The 20,517-nt window shown below is 44.6% G+C and overlaps 1 protein-coding gene across 2 annotated transcripts; it reads left to right on the top strand.

Annotated features, from left to right (window-relative positions):
- Nucleotides 1–117: 117 nt before the first annotated feature.
- On the top strand, nt 118–20,039 carry LOC121548504 (transcription initiation factor IIA subunit 1). Of its 2 annotated transcripts, none has more exons than XM_041859960.2 (12): nt 118–1,003; nt 6,490–6,591; nt 6,847–6,985; nt 8,829–8,867; nt 9,065–9,129; nt 11,695–11,770; nt 11,958–11,999; nt 12,236–12,369; nt 12,955–13,089; nt 13,370–13,630; nt 16,920–17,009; nt 17,408–20,039. In XM_041859960.2, exons 1-12 carry the CDS (start codon nt 974–976, stop codon nt 17,513–17,515), a joined length of 1,221 nt encoding a protein of 406 aa, XP_041715894.1. In that variant the 5' UTR covers nt 118–973; the 3' UTR covers nt 17,516–20,039. The 2 variants fall into 2 exon arrangements, with proteins under 2 accessions (XP_041715894.1, XP_041715893.1); XM_041859959.2 differs by having other exon boundaries at nt 119–1,003; nt 12,236–12,387.
- Nucleotides 20,040–20,517: the final 478 nt, after the last annotated feature.

Below are 20,517 nucleotides of genomic sequence, written 5' to 3'. Positions count from 1 at the left end.
TAAATGTAGAACACTAGGAATAAATGAATTCACAGCGACCAAGGGAAAGGGTACACAATTGTTTTTAATAATCAAATCAAATGGTATTTGTCACATGCGCCGAATTCAGTGAAATTCTTACTTACAAGCTCATTCCCAACGATGCAGAGTTCAATAAGAAAATGTTTAAACACATGAGAAATAAAACACACAAGAATGAAGTTATATACAAGGACTACCACTAACATATCATTATGCAGGGAACGTGGTGATTGACGTACATACAGTACGTACATATAGGCAGGGGTCAAGTTTCTAACCGGTGGGTGTACTGTATATGTACATGTGTGGTAATGTCCGCTGGGCTCAGACGTCAGTTCAACGTCTATCAGCGTCAAAGCAATTCAAAATTATAAAACAAAGCTATTTGTTTTCATGAGCAATCTCATTCACGCAATCTCCAGTACACAATGTAAGAATATATTTCCCAGTACTGTCAAATCTGAAGCTGGCCCACGTTCAGTTGCCAAACGTTGTCGACCGTTGCAGATAGAAATGGCATGAATAGAGCCTACATGAGTCCTTGTTCTATATGTGAGAGAGGCGTGTTAAATATTCTACATAACACATTTCTATCTGAACGTTCAAACACGTCGTGTCCTGCTGAACCAATGACTGTGCTGAACGCGTCCCTGTTTTTCTCCTGGACGATATTCCCGCGGAATCTCGCGGTAATGACCGGGTTGACCCTGCCCTATGTCTCGCGCACTAGCAGCTTCATGCTCGGTATATAAAGGAGGACAACGGCGGGTGAAGTACGGCTGGGAAGGCAGAGTCCGTGTTTGTAAATAAGACCGTTAAAAACCTGTGTTTTATTTACAAAAGTTATGCCGGCTAATTGTAAGTGTCGTACCCAGTTGTTTTAGATCGTGTATTTTTTTTTTTTTAACTCTTATTCCTCGCTTGATTTTCGTGTGGTTTTACACTACGCGTAATGGCGAGCTCGGCTAACTCGAATCAAGTGGTAAGGATCATTGTCAGAGGGTTATCAGTGAGAAAGAACTGATGGCAAACTACTAGCTGCCAAAAAAGGTTGGAATTTTGAGTACAAGCATATTAAAAGGGACTTGGAAGTATTGTTGGCAAACAGTTTATGTTCTCATTAATAAAAATGATAGCCCTAAGTACAACAATCGGCCATTTTAACCCATTTTCGAAACCATTTGAATCTTCTGCATTTTTTCAGAATACAGCTGGGGAATGGCGTTGGTAACTTGGGCTAATGTTATGTCAGATGCAGTCAGAAACAAAGCCAGAAGGCAAGTCTTTGGTTTAAGCTAATAGCTAGCTAAATAGTAAAATGTGACTTGAGCCTTGTTAATTGCAATGTAGACTAATTTGCAAGCTTGGCTGCCAGCTAGCTAGCATACATCAGCCTACATTTACTGGTGCGTTTCTTGGATTTTTTAAAAATGTGTTTCCTAGCTTACAATAGTTTTTATTGGGGTTGGGTTAGATCAGCTAGCAATAGGTCTGTGCTGGTAAGTAATACATAACTAGTGAGAATTGAGTTTAGGTATTGTGCCTCGAATTGAATGGTAGTTAGTAGTTTGCCTCGACGTATGGTTACAGTTGGAAGCACCTTCTCATCCAATGCAGATGTCGTTAAATTCCAATTTTATCAGAATTAAAACATTGTCGGCTGGGAAGTATTGCTTGAACATTTCAAAAAGGTTAAATGCCTCAGTCCACCATTCCACGAACAAGGCTGTTAACCGCCAGCAAGCTTGCCCCAAGCCAAATCTCTCTTCTGTTATATATATTTTTCTTTCGCTGGCCCCATCTCTAAAATTACATATTAACACACTAAAATAAAACAATCTAGATACCAGCAATTCATTTTACATCCATCATTCGAATAGCGACTCCGAGCACGAGGCAATGGTCGCTGACCCCGGCTCCGTAAAATCGCGTCCATGTCTCCTCTCGACGGTTGTGACCCTCCTCCTTTCCGCAGCTCGGTTTTATACAGCCATATTGGCTCTCTAATATAGCCTGCCCGGGATGGGAAGGTGCTACTGAACCCTACGTCATTGGCTCTAGCTACATATAAACATCAGACCGAGCTTTATATAGTGGGGAGAAAGAGGGAGACGGAGGTCCGCCACTGTGCGGACACAGGGGAATAAGGACAGTGGTCGCTGTTGTTAATGCGATCATTTTAGTTTCCAAATTGTATTGGTCACATACACATATTTAGCAGATGTAGCGAAATGCTTGTGTCCCTAGCTCAGTGTGGGAATGATGGTCGATTATTGAATGTTAGTGTATCTTGTGCATGGCCGATTCAGTTTAGCTAGCTCCAACTGATCGGTGTCTTTCGGTTGTTTACGTTTTGAGGATACCATAAATGCGGATTGATTGCGAAACGATTGCTGTGTGTTGTTGTTTATGGTGTGAAAGCTCCCGTATGCACATTTGCGGGCTAGTCTTTAGATTATCTAGCTGGATGCTGCATTATTGCTGCCAATGCCATGGCTATCATGAAACATCAGTGTTTAAATAGATGTAGGTAGGCTATGGATGGGTAACTGGCGGGCGGCCCCTCTTGTAGGCCCGTGGACCAATAATAAAATAAAATAAAAAAATGAATCAGTCGGGGTCTCAACTTACTGTTGAGAGATATAATAAATAAGGTGCAATTCAGAAATGTTGGTTGTGCATCAGTCACTCAATCAGCCCAAGTTCGATCGGTAAATTACTCTAACGGCCAGGTATCTAAACTTGTAGTAAGCATGGTCGAATTACCAACTGGTGTGGGGCCCATTGAGCATCAGTTATCATATTAAAAACTGCAAACATTTGCCTCCATCCTATGGCAAAATTAGTAGAGTTGCATGAAATTAGTTATAAAATTGCTAAGTCTTCTCTGCCCCATGGTAAAATGTATAGAATTGCAGCAAACTTGCTTTAAAACTGCAACATTTTCTCTACTTCCCTTGGCAAAATGTGCAGAATTGCAAGAAAATAACTTTAAAACATTTATCTTTGCTGTCACAAGGGGGGGTATGCAGAGCCACTGCGGCCCCTCATGATGAGTAACGATTTTTTTGTGGTCCCCATCCTCATCAAATTTGCCCATCCCTGAGGTAGGCAATAATCTCATTTAATTCAGGCCCCATAACTTGATGCTGAATTGTCACAATTTATTCAGGAATAAAAAAATGTGGGATGTGATGAAAGTCTGAACACTTTCAAATTTACAAACCATAATTTAATAATTTAGAACTGATTTAACATAGTTTAGTTGTAAGAATGGCACATGTCTTCTGTTGCAATTTTGGGGTTTCTAAATTCAGTTAGTTTTGAGTATGTTATGGTATGCAGTTTGACTGCCTTTGAACTTGTGGCAGGTATTCAATCTCAAAATATATATTTTAAACCATAATAAATATTGGATAGTTCGTTGGCCAACATTATTTACCAAGGTGCATTTCAGTTATCACCATGTGGAATAAATGTACTTAAGCAATAAGTCCCGAGGAGGTGTGGTATATTGGCAATATACCACAGCTAAGGGCTGTTCTTATGCACAACGCAACACTGAATGCCTGGATACAGCCTTTAGCTGTGGTATATTGGCCAAATACCACAAACCCCAGAGGTGCCTTATTGCTATTATAAACTGGTCACCAAGGTAATTAGAACAGTCAAAAGTACACTACATGGCCAAAGTATGTGGATACCTGCTCGTCGAACATCTCATTCCAAAATCATGGGCATTAATATGGAGTTGGTCCCCCCTTTTGCTGCTATACCAGCCTCCACTCTTCTGGAAAGGCTTTCCACTAGATGTTGGAACATTGTTGCGGGGTCTTGCTTCCATTCAGCCACAAGCATTAGTGAGGTCGGGCACTGATGTTGGGCGATTAGACCTGGCTGGCAGTCGGCGTTCCAATTAATCCCAAAGGTGTTTGATGGGGTTGAGGTCAGGGCTCTGTGCAGGCCAGTCAAGTTATTCCACACTGATCTCGACAAACCATTTCTGTATGAACCTCGCTTTGTGCACGGGGGAATTGGCATGCTGAAACAGGAAAGGGCCACAAAGTTGGAAGCACAGAATCGTCTAAAATGTCATTGTATACTGTAGCGTTAAGATTTCCCTTCACTGGAACTAAGGGGCCTAGCCCGACCCAATGAAAAATATTCCCAGACCATTATTCCTCCACCACCTAACTTTACAGTTGGCACTATGCATTGGGGCAGGTAGCGTTCTCCTGGCATCCGCCAAACCCAGATTCATCCATCGGACTGTGAAGGGTGATTCATCACTCCAGAGAATGCGTTTCCACTGCTCCAGAGTCCAATGGCGGCGAGCTTTACACCACTCCAGCCGACGCTTGGCATTGCGCATGGTGATATTAGGCTTGTGTGTGGCTGCTTGGCCATGGAAACCCATTTCATGAAGCTCCCGACGAACAGTTATTGTGCTGACGTTGCTTCCAGAGGCAGTTTGGAACTCGGTAGTGAGTGTTTCATCCGAGGACAGACGATTTTTACGCGCTTCAGCACTCGGCGGTCACGTTCTGTGAGCTTGTGTGGCCTACCACTTTGCGGCTGAGCCGTTGTTGCTCTTAGACGTTTCCACTTCACAATAACACTTATTTGACCAGGGCAGCTCTAGCAGGGCAGAAATTTGACAAACTGACTTATTGGAAAGGTGGCATCCTATGACGGTGCCATGTTGAAAGTCACTGAGCGCTTCTACTGCCAATATTTTTCTATGGAGATTGCATCGCTGTGTGCTCGATTGTTTACACCTGTCAGCAACGGGTGTGGCTGAAATAGCCGAATCCACTAATTTGAAGGGGTGTCCACATAATTTTGTATACAGTGCATTCGGAAAGTATTCAGACCCCTTCTCTTTTTCCACATTTTGTTACGTTACAGCCTTATTCTAAAATGGCTTAAATAAATAGTTTTCCTCATCAATCTACACACAATACCCCATAATGACAAAGCAAAAACAGGTTTTTAGATTGTTTTGCAAATGTATTTAAAAGAACTCACATTTACATAAGTATTCAGAACCTTTACTCAGTACTTTGTTGCATCACCTTTGGCAGCGATACCAGCCTAGAGTCTTCTTGGGTATGACGCTACAAGCTTGGCACACCTGTATTTGGGGAGTTTCTTCCATTCTTCTCTGCAGATCCTCTCAAGCTCTGTCAGCTTGGATGGGGAGCGTTGCTGCACAGCTATTTACAGGTCTCTCCAGAGATGTTCGATCGTGTTTAAGTCCGGGCTCTGACTGGGCCACTCAAGGACACTTGTCTTGGCTTTGTGCTTCGGGTCGTTGTCCTGTTGGAAGGTGAAGTCTGAGGTCTTGAGCGCTCTGGAGCAGGTTTTCATCAAGGATCTCTCTGTACTTTGCTCCGTTCATCTTTCCCTCGATGCTGACTAGTCTCCCAGTCCCTGCTGCTGAAAAACATCCCCACAGCATGATGCTGCCAACACCATGCTTCACAGTAGGGATGGTGCCAGGTTTCCTCCAGACGTGACGCTTGGCATTCAGGCCAGAGTTCAATCTTGGTTTCATCAGACTAGAGAATCTTGCTTCTCATAGTCTGAGAGTCTTTAGGTGCCTTTTGGCAAACTCCAAGCGGGCTGTCATGTGCCTTTTTACTGAGGACTGGCTTCTGGCCACTCTACCATAAAGGCCTGATTGGTGGAGCGCTGCAGAGATGGTTGTCATTCTGGAAGATTCTCCCATCTCCATAGAGGAACTCTGGAGCTCTGTCAGTGACCATCAGGTTCTTGGTCACCTCCCTGACCAAGGCCCTTCTCCCCCGATTGCTCAGTTTGGCCTGGCCGCCAGCTCTAGGAAGAGTCTTGGTGGTTCCAACTTCTTCCATTTAAGAATGATGGAGGCCACTGTGTTCTTGGGGACCTTCAATGCAGCAGACATTTTTTGGTACCCTTCCCAGATCTGTGCCTCGACACAATCCTGTCTCGGAGCTCTACTGACAATTCCTTCGACCTCATGGCTTTGTTTTTGCTCTGACATGCACTGTCAACTGTGGGACCTTATATAGACAGGTGTGTGCCTTTCCAAATCATGTCCAATCAATAGAATTTAGCACAGGTGGACTCCAAGTTGTAGAAACATCTCAAGGAATATCAATGGAAACAGGATGCACCTGAGCTCAATTTAAAGTCTCATAGCAAAGGGTCTGAGTACCTATGTAAATAAGGTATTTCTGTTTAGTATTTTTTTTAATTAGCAAAAAAATCTAAAAACCTGTTTTCACTTTGTCATTATGGGGTATTGTAGATTGATGAGGGGATTTTTTTTTTTTTATCCATTAAAAAAAATGTTTGGAATAGGTCAAGGGGTCTGAATACTTTTCTAATTTAATTTTTTGTTATACCCGTGCATTCAGGGATCAAACCACCCAGTTTATAATATACATTAGAGCGATTCTAACAGTACTCTGTATGTTTTCTCAGCCTAAACTGTACAGGTCTGTGATTGAAGATGTTATCAACGAGGTCCGGGAGCTCTTCCTGGATGAGGGGGTGGACGAGCAGGTCCTCATGGAACTCAAAACGGTGCAGAACTCTTCCTTCTAGTCACATTCCATTATAGAATGTTGTTCTCTCTTGTATACCCTAGTCTTTGCTTCCCTTTTGTAGTTCCCATCTGATGTAGTTCCCACTATTCGTAATACAATAAGTGTATTTTTCTCTATCGTAACCTCTGTCCCTGTAGTTTTGTAAAAAGTAGAATAGACAATACAAATGTCAAAATGGCGGTCAACAGTCTACCCTCCATTTTAAAGTTCCCTCTCCTCCCCTCTCCTTTAGCTGTGGGAGAACAAGCTAATGCAGAGTAAGGCAGTGGAGGGCTTCAACACAGAGGAGCAGGCGGCCCTTCAGGCAGCAGCCCAGCAGGCCACCCAGCAAGCCCAGACACAGCAGGTCCTCCTGCCCCCGCAGCAGCAAGGTGAGTCCCAGGCTTCGGCCCTGACACACCACCTCTGTTGTACCCGTTAGGCTACATTGGCTGTATTTAGACAGGCAGCCCAATTCTTTTTTTTTCTCACAAATTGGTCTTTTGACCAATCACATCAGATCTTTTTCAGAACTGATCTAATTGGTCAAAAGACCAATTAGTGGGAGGAAATATGAGGATTTGGTTGCCTGTCTAAACGCAACCATTATGGGCTGGTTTCCCAGGCATAGATTATGCGTAGTCCTAAAAATGTTTTAATGTCCAATGGAGATTCTAGGATTTGGCTTAATCTTTGTCCAGAGGGATATTTTATGAAGCAGGTTTGAGGAGTTAGCGAGGTAACTTTGGTCAACTCTGAGTTTAACTCGGGATAACCGGTCACACGAAAGTGGCTCACCTTTTAGCCAGGTAATTTTCTATGGCAACGAATCCTTCAGAACTAACCTGCTCCGGGGCAGGCTAACGCAGGGCTAACTCCATTTACCCAGAATGAAATGACTGAGCCACTGGTTGAGGACAAATTAAATCAGATTCCCTCCCTCTTGCAAAGATTGCATCATCCCCTTCAACTGATTAAATATTTTATTAATCAAAAGTTTTTTTGTGTTAATTAGTCATGTTAAAATAGTAATGACAGAATGAATTTTAAACTTCATGCACAGTAACACTTTTGTATGACTTAAAACAATTATTTTATGATAGGAGTGGGGAAAAGTACTCCCGAGTGGCGCAGTGGTCTAAGGCACTGCATCGCAGTGCTAGCTGTGCCACTAGAGATCCTGGTTCGAATCCAGGCTCTGTCGTAGCCGGCCGCGACCGGGAGACCCATGGGGCGGCGCGCACAATTGGCCCAGCGTCGTCCAGGGTAGGGGAGGGAATGGCCGGCAGGGGATGTAACTCAGTTGGTACAGCATGGCATTTGCAACGCCAGGGTTGTGGGTTCGATAAAAAAAAAAATGTATGCACTAACTTAAAGTCGCTCTGGATAAGAGCGTCTGCTAAATGACTAAAATGTAATGTAAATGAAAAGGGTGCTTGTGGTTGTGTATTGATAAACACACCAAAGACGGCATTAACGATAAGTAATAAATTAAAGATGTGCACTTCTAAACGCCTATTTCACACCATCGCCTGCAACATTTTCTTTCATTTCAATGTACTCACCCATGGATTTATGTTTCAGCATTGTCTCAATGACGAGTTTGGTGTTCGACTAGCCCATGTACAAGCCTGCTAGAGTTAGCGGCAGGCGGACAAGCAATATCCACTGTTGTAGTACAGATGAAGCCTGAGCTGGATTGTGAAGCTAACTGAAGCTGGTTATCTTTAGAAAACCCTGAGTAGATCTAGCTTGCTTCGTAGGATACCCCTCAGGAAACCTGTCCGATAAGATTTGCTAAAAGCCCTCGCCCTGTCATACAGCCACATCCATATACTAAAGCCACAACCTTTAACACCTCTACCCACCCTCTTTCTGCCTACGTGGTCTACCTCTCGTGTATAAGCATCTTTGAAAGCACTATGCTATGTAAAAACCCACAGTTCCCTGACACACCCCTTTAAAGCCACCTACCTTAGCCCCTGCCCTGCCTGCTAAATTTGACCACCCTCTCTCTCATTTATAGGACCTTCTATAACACTTCCCATACTCACAATGTATTATATACATATTTCTAAGTCCATTAACCCAGGTACAACAGGTATTTTTAAGGTTGCCCAATTCAAAATCCATTTAAAGAACTGCTGAAAATGAAAATGGCTACCATATCTGCAAACGATATGATTGAACAACAATAATGAAGGTATTGAAAAGAGAATCCGTTGTCATTCACAGTGACGAGCTGGCAGTCGACCCGGCCTACTGTCACGAGCGGTAATGTTTTCACATGATTATTATACACACACACACAGACACACACTGACACACACAGACACACACACACACACACAGACACACACAGTTTGTTCCATGGACAAGATGCTGTATCATACTTATTACATGTATAATTACTAAGGAAATGTAATAAATATACTAATATTAATATACTTCTATAATTTCTCTCTCCACAGCATCCCAGCAGCAAGTCATTGTGCAGGATCCTAAGATTCTGCAGCATATGAGTGCAACAGGGATGGTGAGTGGAGTAGGGTGGTTGTCTGCAGATGGACCACAAGTATAGGACCAGAGTTTCCCCTCATAGGACCCTTGAATAATTAATTCAAATCAGTTTTAAAACATTACGAGTGACAGTTTCATTGATGTCATATGCCAACGGCATTTGTAAAGTTATCCACGATGAAACCACTGCAGACAGATTCCCCCCAGCTGGCCCAATGCATGTGTCAATGATGAGAGCCTCGCAGTTATGACTGTCTTTCCTTGGAACTCACTCACATGGATTATAGAATAGCTGAGAGACACACACACACACACACACACACACACACACACACACACACACACACGGTGTAAATGTGAGAGCTGAGTGTGACTGACCAGGCCAGCTGGAGGACAGATGGAAGAGGGGGATGAGGAGAGGAGGCCACGCAGGAAATCATTTACTGAGAGCTACGGATTTCAGACTAGATTACAGAGCAGATAAACCTTGATGAGCCCCCTCCCCCCTCCTCTCTACACTCTTCGCTATCTCTCTGTGTCTCTCTCTCTCTTCCACCTCTCTCTCTCTTTGTGTGTTTTTCAGACTAGATAGAAAGTTCTCTAGTTTCTGGTCTGTTTTCCCTCTAGCCCCTCCCCCACCTGATGATGTCTTCTCAACTGGCACCTGTCTTAGACATAGATACTGTCATTCTGCACAGAATATAGGGTTATTATAGCAAATTGATAGGTTACATTTTAAATGCTTATCCAGGTGTTGTGAAGATCTGATAATCTGAGCAGACTCCATCTCAAACAAGCACATTCTTTCTCGCTCTCGCTCTGTGTTCCCGAGTGACTAGGGCTACCCATCTCTCCTGCTCTGTGTTCCCGAGTGACTAGGGCTACCCATCTCTCCTGCTCTGTGTTCCCGAGTGACTAGGGCTACCCATCTCTCCTGCTCTGTGTTCCCGAGTGACTAGGGCTACCCATCTCTCCTGCTCTGTGTTCCCGAGTGACTAGGGCTACCCATCTCTCCTGCTCTGTGTTCCCGAGTGACTAGGGCTACCCATCTCTCCTGCTCTGTGTTCCTGAGTGACTAGGGCTACCCATCTCTCCTGCTCTGTGTTCCCGAGTGACTAGGGCTACCCATCTCTCCTGCTCTGTGTTCCTGAGTGACTAGGGCTACCCATCTCTCCTGCTCTGTGTTCCCGAGTGACTAGGGCTACCCATCTCTCCTGCTCTGTGTTCCTGAGTGACTAGGGCTACCCATCTCTCCTGCTCTGTGTTCCTGAGTGACTAGGGCTACCCATCTCTCCTGCTCTGTGTTCCTGAGTGACTAGGGCTACCCATCTCTCCTGTTCTGTGTTCCCGAGTGACTAGGGCTACCCATCTCTCCTGTTCTGTGTTCCCGAGTGACTAGGGCTACCCATCTCTCCTGTTCTGTGTTCCCGAGTGACTAGGGCTACCCATCTCTCCTGCTCTGTGTTCCTGAGTGACTAGGGCTACCCATCTCTCCTGTTCTGTGTTCCTGAGTGACTAGGGCTACCCATCTCTCCTGTTCTGTGTTCCTGAGTGACTAGGGCTACCCATCTCTCCTGTTCTGTGTTCCTGAGTGACTAGGGCTACCCATCTCTCCTGCTCTGTGTTCCTGAGTGACTAGGGCTACCCATCTCTCCTGCTCTGTGTTCCTGAGTGACTAGGGCTACCCATCTCTCCTGCTCTGTGTTCCTGAGTGACTAGGGCTACCCATCTCTCCTGCTCTGTGTTCCTGAGTGACTAGGGCTACCCATCTCTCCTGCTCTGTGTTCCTGAGTGACTAGGGCTACCCATCTCTCCTGTTCTGTGTTCCTGAGTGACTAGGGCTACCCATCTCTCCTGCTCTGTGTTCCCGAGTGACTAGGGCTACCCATCTCTCCTGTTCTGTGTTCCTGAGTGACTAGGGCTACCCATCTCTCCTGTTCTGTGTTCCTGAGTGACTAGGGCTACCCATCTCTCCTGTTCTGTGTTCCTGAGTGACTAGGGCTACCCATCTCTCCTGTTCTGTGTTCCTGAGTGACTAGGGCTACCCATCTCTCCTGTTCTGTGTTCCTGAGTGACTAGGGCTACCCATCTCTCCTGTTCTGTGTTCCTGAGTGACTAGGGCTACCCATCTCTCCTGTTCTGTGTTCCTGAGTGACTAGGGCTACCCATCTCTCCTGTTCTGTGTTCCTGAGTGACTAGGGCTACCCATCTCTCCTGCTCTGTGTTCCTGAGTGACTAGGGCTACCCATCTCTCCTGCTCTGTGTTCCTGAGTGACTAGGGCTACCCATCTCTCCTGCTCTGTGTTCCTGAGTGACTAGGGCTACCCATCTCTCCTGCTCTGTGTTCCTGAGTGACTAGGGCTACCCATCTCTCCTGTTCTGTGTTCCTGAGTGACTAGGGCTACCCATCTCTCCTGTTCTGTGTTCCTGAGTGACTAGGGCTACCCATCTCTCCTGTTCTGTGTTCCTGAGTGACTAGGGCTACCCATCTCTCCTGCTCTGTGTTCCTGAGTGACTAGGGCTACCCATCTCTCCTGTTCCTTGCCCGGTTAGTGATGTGTTTTCTCTGTCTGACCTCTAGAGTGCAGCAACCACCACAGCAACCATGGCCTTACCAACAGGAGTCAGTCCCTACCAACAACTCATCACTAGCCAAGGTATAGCATTTAACATCACACCAGCTCTAGTCTTGATAATATATTAGAACAGTACATATTGATTGATTGATTAAAATGTATACACAGCCTTATTGCTGCAGAAAGATTACCTCACCAAATACCATTTTGTTTTGTTTTTTGTTCTGCCCCTGAATTTCTTCTGTCCTTCCCGGGTGATGCACATCAGGCGGCAATTTGCCCCAGACTATGTATCTTAAAACAGCGGACGGTGTGTACAACTTCTACTCCTCACAACATTTAGGAATGACAAACCATTTTTCAGACTTGTTAATATACTTGTTTCTCAACATTCCAACTGTGCTTGGTCTGGTCATGGTTTCACTACTCTGGGTCTTGGGTTTAGTCTCACAAGGTTGGGTCTCTCTCTCCTCTGATCTCCGATCAGATCCTGAACATACTCTTCATAGCTCTAATACCGCTCCTCTCCCCTGTCCCTGACCCCAGGTCAGATCCTGCAGGTGGTGCGTGCGGCTAACGGGGCCCAGTACATTATCCAGCCTCAGCAGCAGATGGTCCTTCAGCAGCAGGTCCTTCCTCAGATGCAGCCTGGCGGTGGGCAGGCCCCCGTCATACAGCAGGTACGCCCCATCACACAGGTAGGTCCTATCACCGTCCTCCCACATATAAGCTCCCTGGTGGAGGTAAAGGTTTGAGCCCCCTGGTGCAGGTGAAGGCTTCCTGGTGCAGGTATAGACCCCCTGGTGCAGGTATAGGCCCCCTGGTACAGGTATAGGCCCCCTGGTACAGGTATAGGCCTCCTGATTCAGGTAAGGCCTCCTGATTCAGGTAAGGCCTCCTGATTCAGGTAAGGCCTCCTGATTCAGGTAAGGCCTCCTGATGCAGGTATAGGCTCCCAGGAGTTAGACCCCCTGGTGCAGGTATAGGCCTCCTGATGCAGGTGGAGGCCTCCTGGTGCAGGTATTAGCTCCCAGGAGTTAGACCCCCTGGTGCAGGTACTCACAGTTAAACAACATCAGGCCACTTGCTCACTAACCAGGTCCAGAAACATTGGTCCTGTGTCAGAGCTGTGGTAGATCTGAGTTGGGGTTCATTCAGTTTTCAATTCAAAAAGTGCCATTGAAAACTGAATGGTGGATTCAAATGGCCATTACTGTGTGGGGTTTCTGTGGGGTGTAATGCCATGTTGCTGCCCCTCCCACCAGGTGCTGGCTCCTCTTCAGGGTGGACTCCCCCAGGTGTTGGCTCCTCTCCAGGGAGGCCTCCCACAGCAGACAGGAGTCATCATCCAGCCTCAACAGGTCATCCTCACTGGGAACAAGGTCCAGCAGAACGCACAGGTCAGACCTCACTCACTAGTCGCTACGCATGGCGCATTATACAAAGTGTTTATTTTGATAAAATATGCTTTAGTATACCTACATTCAATGTATTTTTACATTCAGCTTTTGAGAGGCTGTAGGTATGCAGATGCAAAGAGGGAATGTTTAATGTTATTATACAGACGATGATGATTCCTCTGGTGAACACCCCATCCCACATTCAACTATCACCCACTAACCCATCCTTCTCAACCCATCTCTCACTAACCCATCCTTTTCAACCCATCCCTCTCTTCAGGTAATGCAGATGGCAGGCCAGCCCGGCCAGGTGCAGCAGATCCAGCAGCAGGTCCAACAAGTCCAACAGGTCCAGGGCGGAGCTGCACCAGGAGGCCCACAGCAGCAGCAGGCCCAGCAGCAGCAGCAGCAGCCTCCTATAATGCTGCAGGTGGACGGAGCGGGGGACACGTCCTCAGAGGAAGAAGATGAGGAGGAAGAGTATGACGAGGAGGAAGATGAAGAAAAGGAAAAAGATGGCGAGGACGGCCAGGTGGAGGAGGTGGGTAGGACTCTCAATTAAGACCAGAGAAAGACTCACTGTTTACCTTAGAATGTTTGTATGAAATGATGTTCTCTTCCTTTTTAATCTCATCTGGAAATCGAGGACAGTTTAATTTGATCTTGATCTCAATGACATCACCAGCCAAGTCTATATTAACCCAACAAATGATTTAGCTAGCGTAACGTTACTGTATTTTAAATAAATTATTACGTCTATTAATAGGGTTGGCTACACTTCCAAGATTACTAGCTAGCTACACTACTGTTCAAAAGTTTGGGGTCACTTAGACATGTCCTTGTTTTCCATGAAAACATACATTACATTAATAATATTATATCCATTAGATTAGAGTTTGAATAGGAATAAAGCAAAATGCATAGGAAATGTAGGTTTGACAAGGTTAGAAATAATGATTTTTAATATAAATAATAATTTTGTCCTTCAAAGATTGCTTTCGTCAAAGAATCCTCCATTTGCAGCAATTATAGCCTTGACGACCTTTGGCATTCTAGTTGTCAATTTGTTGAGCTAATCTGAAGAGATTTCACCCCATGCTTCCTGAAGCACGTCCCACAAGTTGGATTGGCTTGATGGGCACGTCTTATGTACCATACGGTCAAGCTGCTCCCACAACAGCTCAATAGGGTTGAGATCCGGTGACTGTGCTGGCCACTCCATTATAGACAGAATACCAGCTGACTGCTTCTTCCGTAAATAGTTATTGCATAGTTTAGAGCTGTGCTTTGGGTCATTGTCCTGTTGTAGGAGGAAATTGGCTCCAATCAAGCGCCATCCACAGGGTAAGGCATGGCGTTGCAAACTGGAGTGATAGCCTTCCTTCTTCAAGATCCCTTTTACCCTGTACAAATCTCCCACTTTGCCACCACCAAAGCACCCCCAGACCATCACATTGCCTCCACCATGCTTTACAGATGGCATCAAGCACTCCTCCAGCATCTTTTCATTTGGTCTGCGTCTCACAAATGTTCTTCTTTGTGATCCAAACACCTCAAACTTCAATTCGTCTGTCCATAACACTTTTTTCCAATCTTCCTCTGTCCAGTGTCTGTGTTCTTTTGCCCATCTTAATCTTTTCTTTTTATTGGCCAGTCTGAGATATGGCTTTTTCTTTGCAGCTCTGCCTAGAAGGTCAGCATCCCGGAGTCGCCTCTTCACTGTTGATGTTGAGACTGGTGTTTTGTGGGTACTATTTAATTAAACTGCCAGTTGAAGAGGCGTCTGTTTCTCAAACTAGACACTAATGTATTTGTCCTCTTGCTCAGTTGTGCACCGGGGCTTCCCACTCCTCTTACTATTCTGGTTAGAGCCAGTTTGCGCTGTTCTGTGAAGGGAGTAGTACACAGCGTTGTACGAAATCTTCAGTTTCTTGGCAATGTTTCACATGGAATAGCCTTCATTTCTCATAACAAGAATAGACTGATGAGTTCCAGAAGAAAGTTATTTGTTTCTGGCCATTTTGAGCCTGTAATCGAACCCACAATTGCTGATGCTCCAGATACTCAACTAGTCTCAAGAAGGCCAGTTTTATATTGCTTCTTTAATCAGCGCAACTCTTTTCAGCTGTGCTAACATAATTGCAAAATAGGTTTCTAATGATCAATTAGCCTTTTAAAATGATAAACACAACGTGCCATTGGAACACAGGACTGATGGTTGCTGATAATGGGCCTCTGTACGCCTATGTAGATATTCCATAAAAAATCAGCCGTTTCCAGCTACAATAGCCATTTACAACATTAACAATGTCTACACTGTATTTCTTATCAATTTGATGTTATTATAATGGACCAAATATTTGCTTTTCTTATGTAAACAAGGACATTTCTAAGTGACCCCAAACTTTTGAACGGTAGTGTATTTACACTAAAAGTATTTGGACACCCCTTCAAATTAGTGGATTCGGCTATTTCAGCCACACCCGTTGCTGACAAGTGTATAAAATTGAGCACACGGTCATGCAATCTCCATAGAAAAACATTGTCAGGAGAATGGCCTTACTGAAGAGCTCAGTGACTTTCAACGTGGCACCGTCATAGGATGCCACCTTTCCAACAAGTCAGTTCGTCAAATTTCTGCCCTGCTAGTGCTGCCCCGGTCAACTGTCAGTGCTGTTATTGTGACGTGGAAAAGTCTAAGAGTCACAACGGCTCAGCCGCGAAGTGGTAGGCCACACAAGCTCACAGAACGGGACCGCCGAGTGCTGAACCGCATAGCGCGTAAAAAAACGTCTGTCCTCGGTTGCAACACTCACCACCGAGTTCCAAACTGCCTCTGGAAGCAACATCAGCACAAGAACTGTTCGTCGGGAGCTTCGTGAAATGGGTTTCCATGGCCGAGCAGCCGTACACAAGCCTAACAACACCATGCGCAATGCCAAGCGTCGGCTGGAGTGGTGTAAAGCTCGCCGCCATTGGACTCTGGAGTAGTGGAAATGCATTCTCTGGAGTGATGAATCACGTTTCACCATCTGGCAGTCCGACAGACGAATCTGGGTTTGGCGGATGCCAGGAGAACGCTACCTGCACCAATGGATAGTGCCAACTGTAAAGTTTGGTGGAGGAGGAATAATGGTCTGTGGCTGTTTTTCATGGTACGTGCTAGGCCCCTTAGTTCCAGTGAAGGGAAATCTTAACTCTACAGCATCCAATAACATTATAGACGATTCTGTGCTTCTAACTTTGTGGCAGCAGTTTGGAGAAGGCCCTTTCCTGTTTCAGCATGACAATGCCCCCGTGCACAAAGCGAGGTGTATACAGAAATGGTTTGTTGAGATCGGTGTGGAAGAACTTGACTGGCCTGCACAGAGCCCTGACCTCAACTCCATCGAACACCTTTGGGATGAATTGGAACGCAGACTGCGAGCCAGGCCTAATTGCCCAACATCAGTGCCCGACCTCACTAATTCTCTTGTGGCTGAATGGAAGCAAGTCCCCACAGCAATGTTCCAACTAGTGGAAAGCCTTCCCAGAAAAGTGGACGCTGTTATAGCAGCAAAGGGGGGACCAACTCCATATTAATGCCCATGAAATTGGAATGAGATGGTCGATGAGCAGGTATCTACATACCTTTGTACCTTGGATGTTTCTCTGATGATCTGATGAGAATCTGAGGAAGCTATGTAACTTGTAACTCTTATCTTAAAAGCACGTCTCGGCTGATGATGATGATGATGATATAGGGGCTAACTGAATATAGGGGAAACACTGGATTAGGAGTGAAGGGATAGATATATTATTAACCGTCCCTTGATCTCTCTCTGTCTCAGGAGCCTCTGAACAGTGAAGATGATGTGAGTGATGAGGAGGACCAAGAACTGTTTGATACAGAGAACGTGGTGGTGTGCCAGTACGACAAGGTAAGGTATCCCCAGATGGACATTGTTGTGTGAGACTACAATCCGGTAAGGCCCCCAGATCCTGTATATGAGAAACCACAGTGAGGAAACCCTAGACTTCGTGTGTGTGTGTGTGTGTGTGTGTGTGTGTGTGTGTGTGTGTGTGTGTGTGTGTGTGTGTGTGTGTGTGTGTGTGTGTGTGTGTGTGTGTGTGTGTGTGTGTGTGTGTGTGTGTGACAGGTATCCACGTCTGCTCCCCTCCTAACGTCCACACTGACACTGTCCCATTGGTTCCTCTCCTCAGAGCCACAGAAGTGTATACACACACACACACACACACACAAGTAGTGTGAGAGGTAGCCCATTCTGCTCCCCTTGCCCACACTCCTAACGCCCATTGGTTCCCCTCCTCTCCTCAGATCCACAGAAGTAAGAACAAATGGAAATTCCACTTGAAGGATGGGATCATGAACCTGAACGGCCGAGACTACGTCTTCTCCAAAGCCATCGGGGACGCAGAGTGGTAAAACACACAACACAAAGTAATGCATCCCAAATGGCACCCTATTTCCTATATAGTGCACTACATTTGACCAGGGCCCTTAAGCCTCTGGTCAAAAGTGGTGCACTACTTAGGGAATAGGGTGCCATTTGGAACGCAGAAAAGAACAAAACAAAGAAACCACCACGAAGGCACTCTGGAACTTTCTGTCAAGTGAGAAAGAGACGGAACAATAACTATGACCCAGGGAATCACTGGAGATATTTCAGCCGGAGGACCTGTGATGGGTTGGTTGGGGAAGGAAATAAACGTAACACACCACCCAAAACTGTGATACTGACTGATGCACATCTGCATGAATGGTATATCTGTATCAACACCCTACAAGCCTCAGAAGACAAGATACTGAGGATTCCATGCAGCATGGCCGAGGGATCGAAGGAGCAATCCTTTTAGGTTCTTTGTTTGACTGAATTCACCTCCATTTTGAACTGACTGTTCTCTCCCACACTTATAGTGGACCAGATATAACCACCGACTTGAGTTGAACCACCCTAAACATTTTATGCCAATGGGTTTGAATCCGGGCCAAAGGTCAGTTAAAATACCCAGTGATTGGACAGGGAGTCTTTCAATCCCAGTTGTGTGCCCAGTGATTGCCTAGGAAACCTGTCAGTCAATTACAGTTTTTTCAGTGACTGGGCACTACACAGTGAAGTTGACACCAGTATATTGACTTAAGATGGCTGTTTGAAAAGGCTGATGTTATTAGCTTCATCTGCTTGTAGATCTGGGTCCATGTCACTGATATGATATTCCTGCCACATGTTCTTGTGGTCCATACTGAGTGTCCTCCTGTGTATCTAGTTGATACTGATAGCCAATGTGTTCAGCAGTCTAGCTCCCCTCCTGTTGCTGTTTTTAATTATTTTTGTATTATGATGAAGACGAACACTAAAGGCAAAAGGATGTCAGTTAACGACATAGTGACCTAAGGAATCCATGTTTTTATTTTCTTTGAGATTGCAGAGTCTAAAGATTTCTTCCAGAGCCATATATTTAAATGTATGGCTCTGATTTCTACCTGTCTGCTTCTTGCCCTAATCCTGAATCATCCTATCGTTGACTGGCCCTTAGTAAAGAATCAACCAATGAATGGATAGATACAATTATTTTAAAAAACGTCTTCAAATCCCTTATCTGAGAGTTTACCTGTTTTGTGTATCTGGTCTTCTGATTCGGTACTTAATCAGTACAGCCAGCTGGAGAATTGCACTGTCAGTGGCAATGTATCGTTCAGAGTATGTCCACAGCCACAACATGCCCAATCCTTCTGGCTTATTTTTCTTGTGTGTCTTTGTGTGTGTGTGTGTGAGTGTTACTAGTTTGAGGTCTGTCTGAAGAAGATGATGTCATCTTGAAGAAGATGATGTCATCAGTTCAATGTTGTTGGAATGGTCACCCCCACATCCCCTTTCTGACGTTACAGTACAAATTGATAATATTTGTATTATTAATTTCTTTTTTTTTGTAGATGTTTTTTGTTGTTGTATTTATTCCTGAAAGGTCAGGCAATGTTATATTTTTTGGGGGGTTAAAAAAGGCAAGAAGCCGCACCAAACTGTGCTCTTATGATGATAACTAAGTGTTCCTTTTCTGCCTATGTTGTTCTGTTGGCTGGACTAGGCTCCATCATGTGCTGTGCTCCATGTCATGGCTGCTGTGTTTATGTAAAGCACTGTCTGTCTGTCGTGTACTTTCATTCTAATCATGATGATTTTATAAAAGTCCTGTTCACGCGAGTTTCCACTGGGGGTAACTTGGCGTGTGTTCTCTGCAGTTTCTATTTTAACTGTCCCTTATGCATATTTTTCTTCTCTTAAAGAGGTCAACTGTTTTCAGCTTTTCTTAGTGTCTTTTGATACTGTTTTGGTTTTGTGTATATACGTGTGGTTGTGCAGTCGGTCCCAGACACAATGGCCCAAAGTAAAGTAATTCTGTTGAGAAATGTATAACATTTCGGAGTAGATTCTGGGTCTAGAACTGAGTAGCTTCTATTTCTGGAACTTTTGGCTTGAACAAGCATATGACATTAGCCAGAGCCACTCTCCTGCTCAAGTGGTTTTGGAATAAATGGCTCCTGCTCAAGCAGTGTATTCCAAAATTATTTTAGCGTAGTTCATAATTCCATGTGTTCCAATTCCCTGACGTCATTTCCTACGCGTGCCTTTTGGATTTTAATTTGGCTTCCAACTATTCAAATATATAACCATGTCTCTAGAAAATGTACCGGTACTTTAACTTCTTTTTCATGTACCATGGGTTTCAACTGCTGTTCAAATAACTGTTTGAGGGAAATGTGTTATGTGTATTATAAATCATACTGTTTTTATTTTTTATTTTAAATCAAAGATCTTTGTAAATGACCATAACTTGGAAGGCTGTGCTTTGAATACAACTAATTAGAGAAGGTAGTATTTTATTGAACAGACCCATTGAGTTTTTTTTTGCCTTTTGCTAAAAAATGTATTAAAGTAATATGAAAACTGGTTTGTGGATGGCATTCTTCACTGGGATAGTATAATCTTGACATTTGAGGGGCAGAAGTTTTAAGAATTCCTGATTTTTCTTACTTCAGAAAATAAAAGCATGAAGGGAAGGAGACTACATTTCACACACTTTCGTAGTCGCTGTCGTTTTGAGATCTGAATTGTTTTACATCTGAAAATATGATACAATCCTTTTTTCTACTGTGATGAAAATGACCCTCAATCACTTTAGTTGAATCCCCGTTTTCCACATTTGGGGCGGGATAATGTTAATATTTTATGGCAGTCTCCCAGGTTATGCGGGTGTTGTTCTAATTCCAACCTGGCTGATATACAGGCCCTGTGTTTTTAATATGGGTAACTATGAGTTACAATCTGTAGTAGTAATGGGACTAGAGCCCAGTTTATATAGAGATTGTGGTAGTTTGACCTACTTTAGTTGATTGGTCACTCTGGATAAGAGTGTCCACTAAATGAC

Source organism: Coregonus clupeaformis, chromosome 33, assembly GCF_020615455.1.
Source record: "Coregonus clupeaformis isolate EN_2021a chromosome 33, ASM2061545v1, whole genome shotgun sequence".
Taxonomy (NCBI): domain Eukaryota; kingdom Metazoa; phylum Chordata; class Actinopteri; order Salmoniformes; family Salmonidae; genus Coregonus; species Coregonus clupeaformis.
The sequence above is the reverse complement of the archived record's forward strand: the minus strand, read 5'-3'. Positions and strand labels throughout refer to the sequence as shown.

Coding starts and splice junctions, on each gene's coding strand:
- LOC121548504 (XM_041859959.2), top strand. CDS start 974: ATGGCGAGCTCGGCTAACTCGAATCAAGTG. Junction 12,388..12,954: donor AGGTACGCCCCATCACACAG/GTAGGTCCTATC, acceptor CCCTCCCACCAG/GTGCTGGCTCCTCTTCAGGG. Junction 17,010..17,407: donor TGGTGTGCCAGTACGACAAG/GTAAGGTATCCC, acceptor TCCTCTCCTCAG/ATCCACAGAAGTAAGAACAA.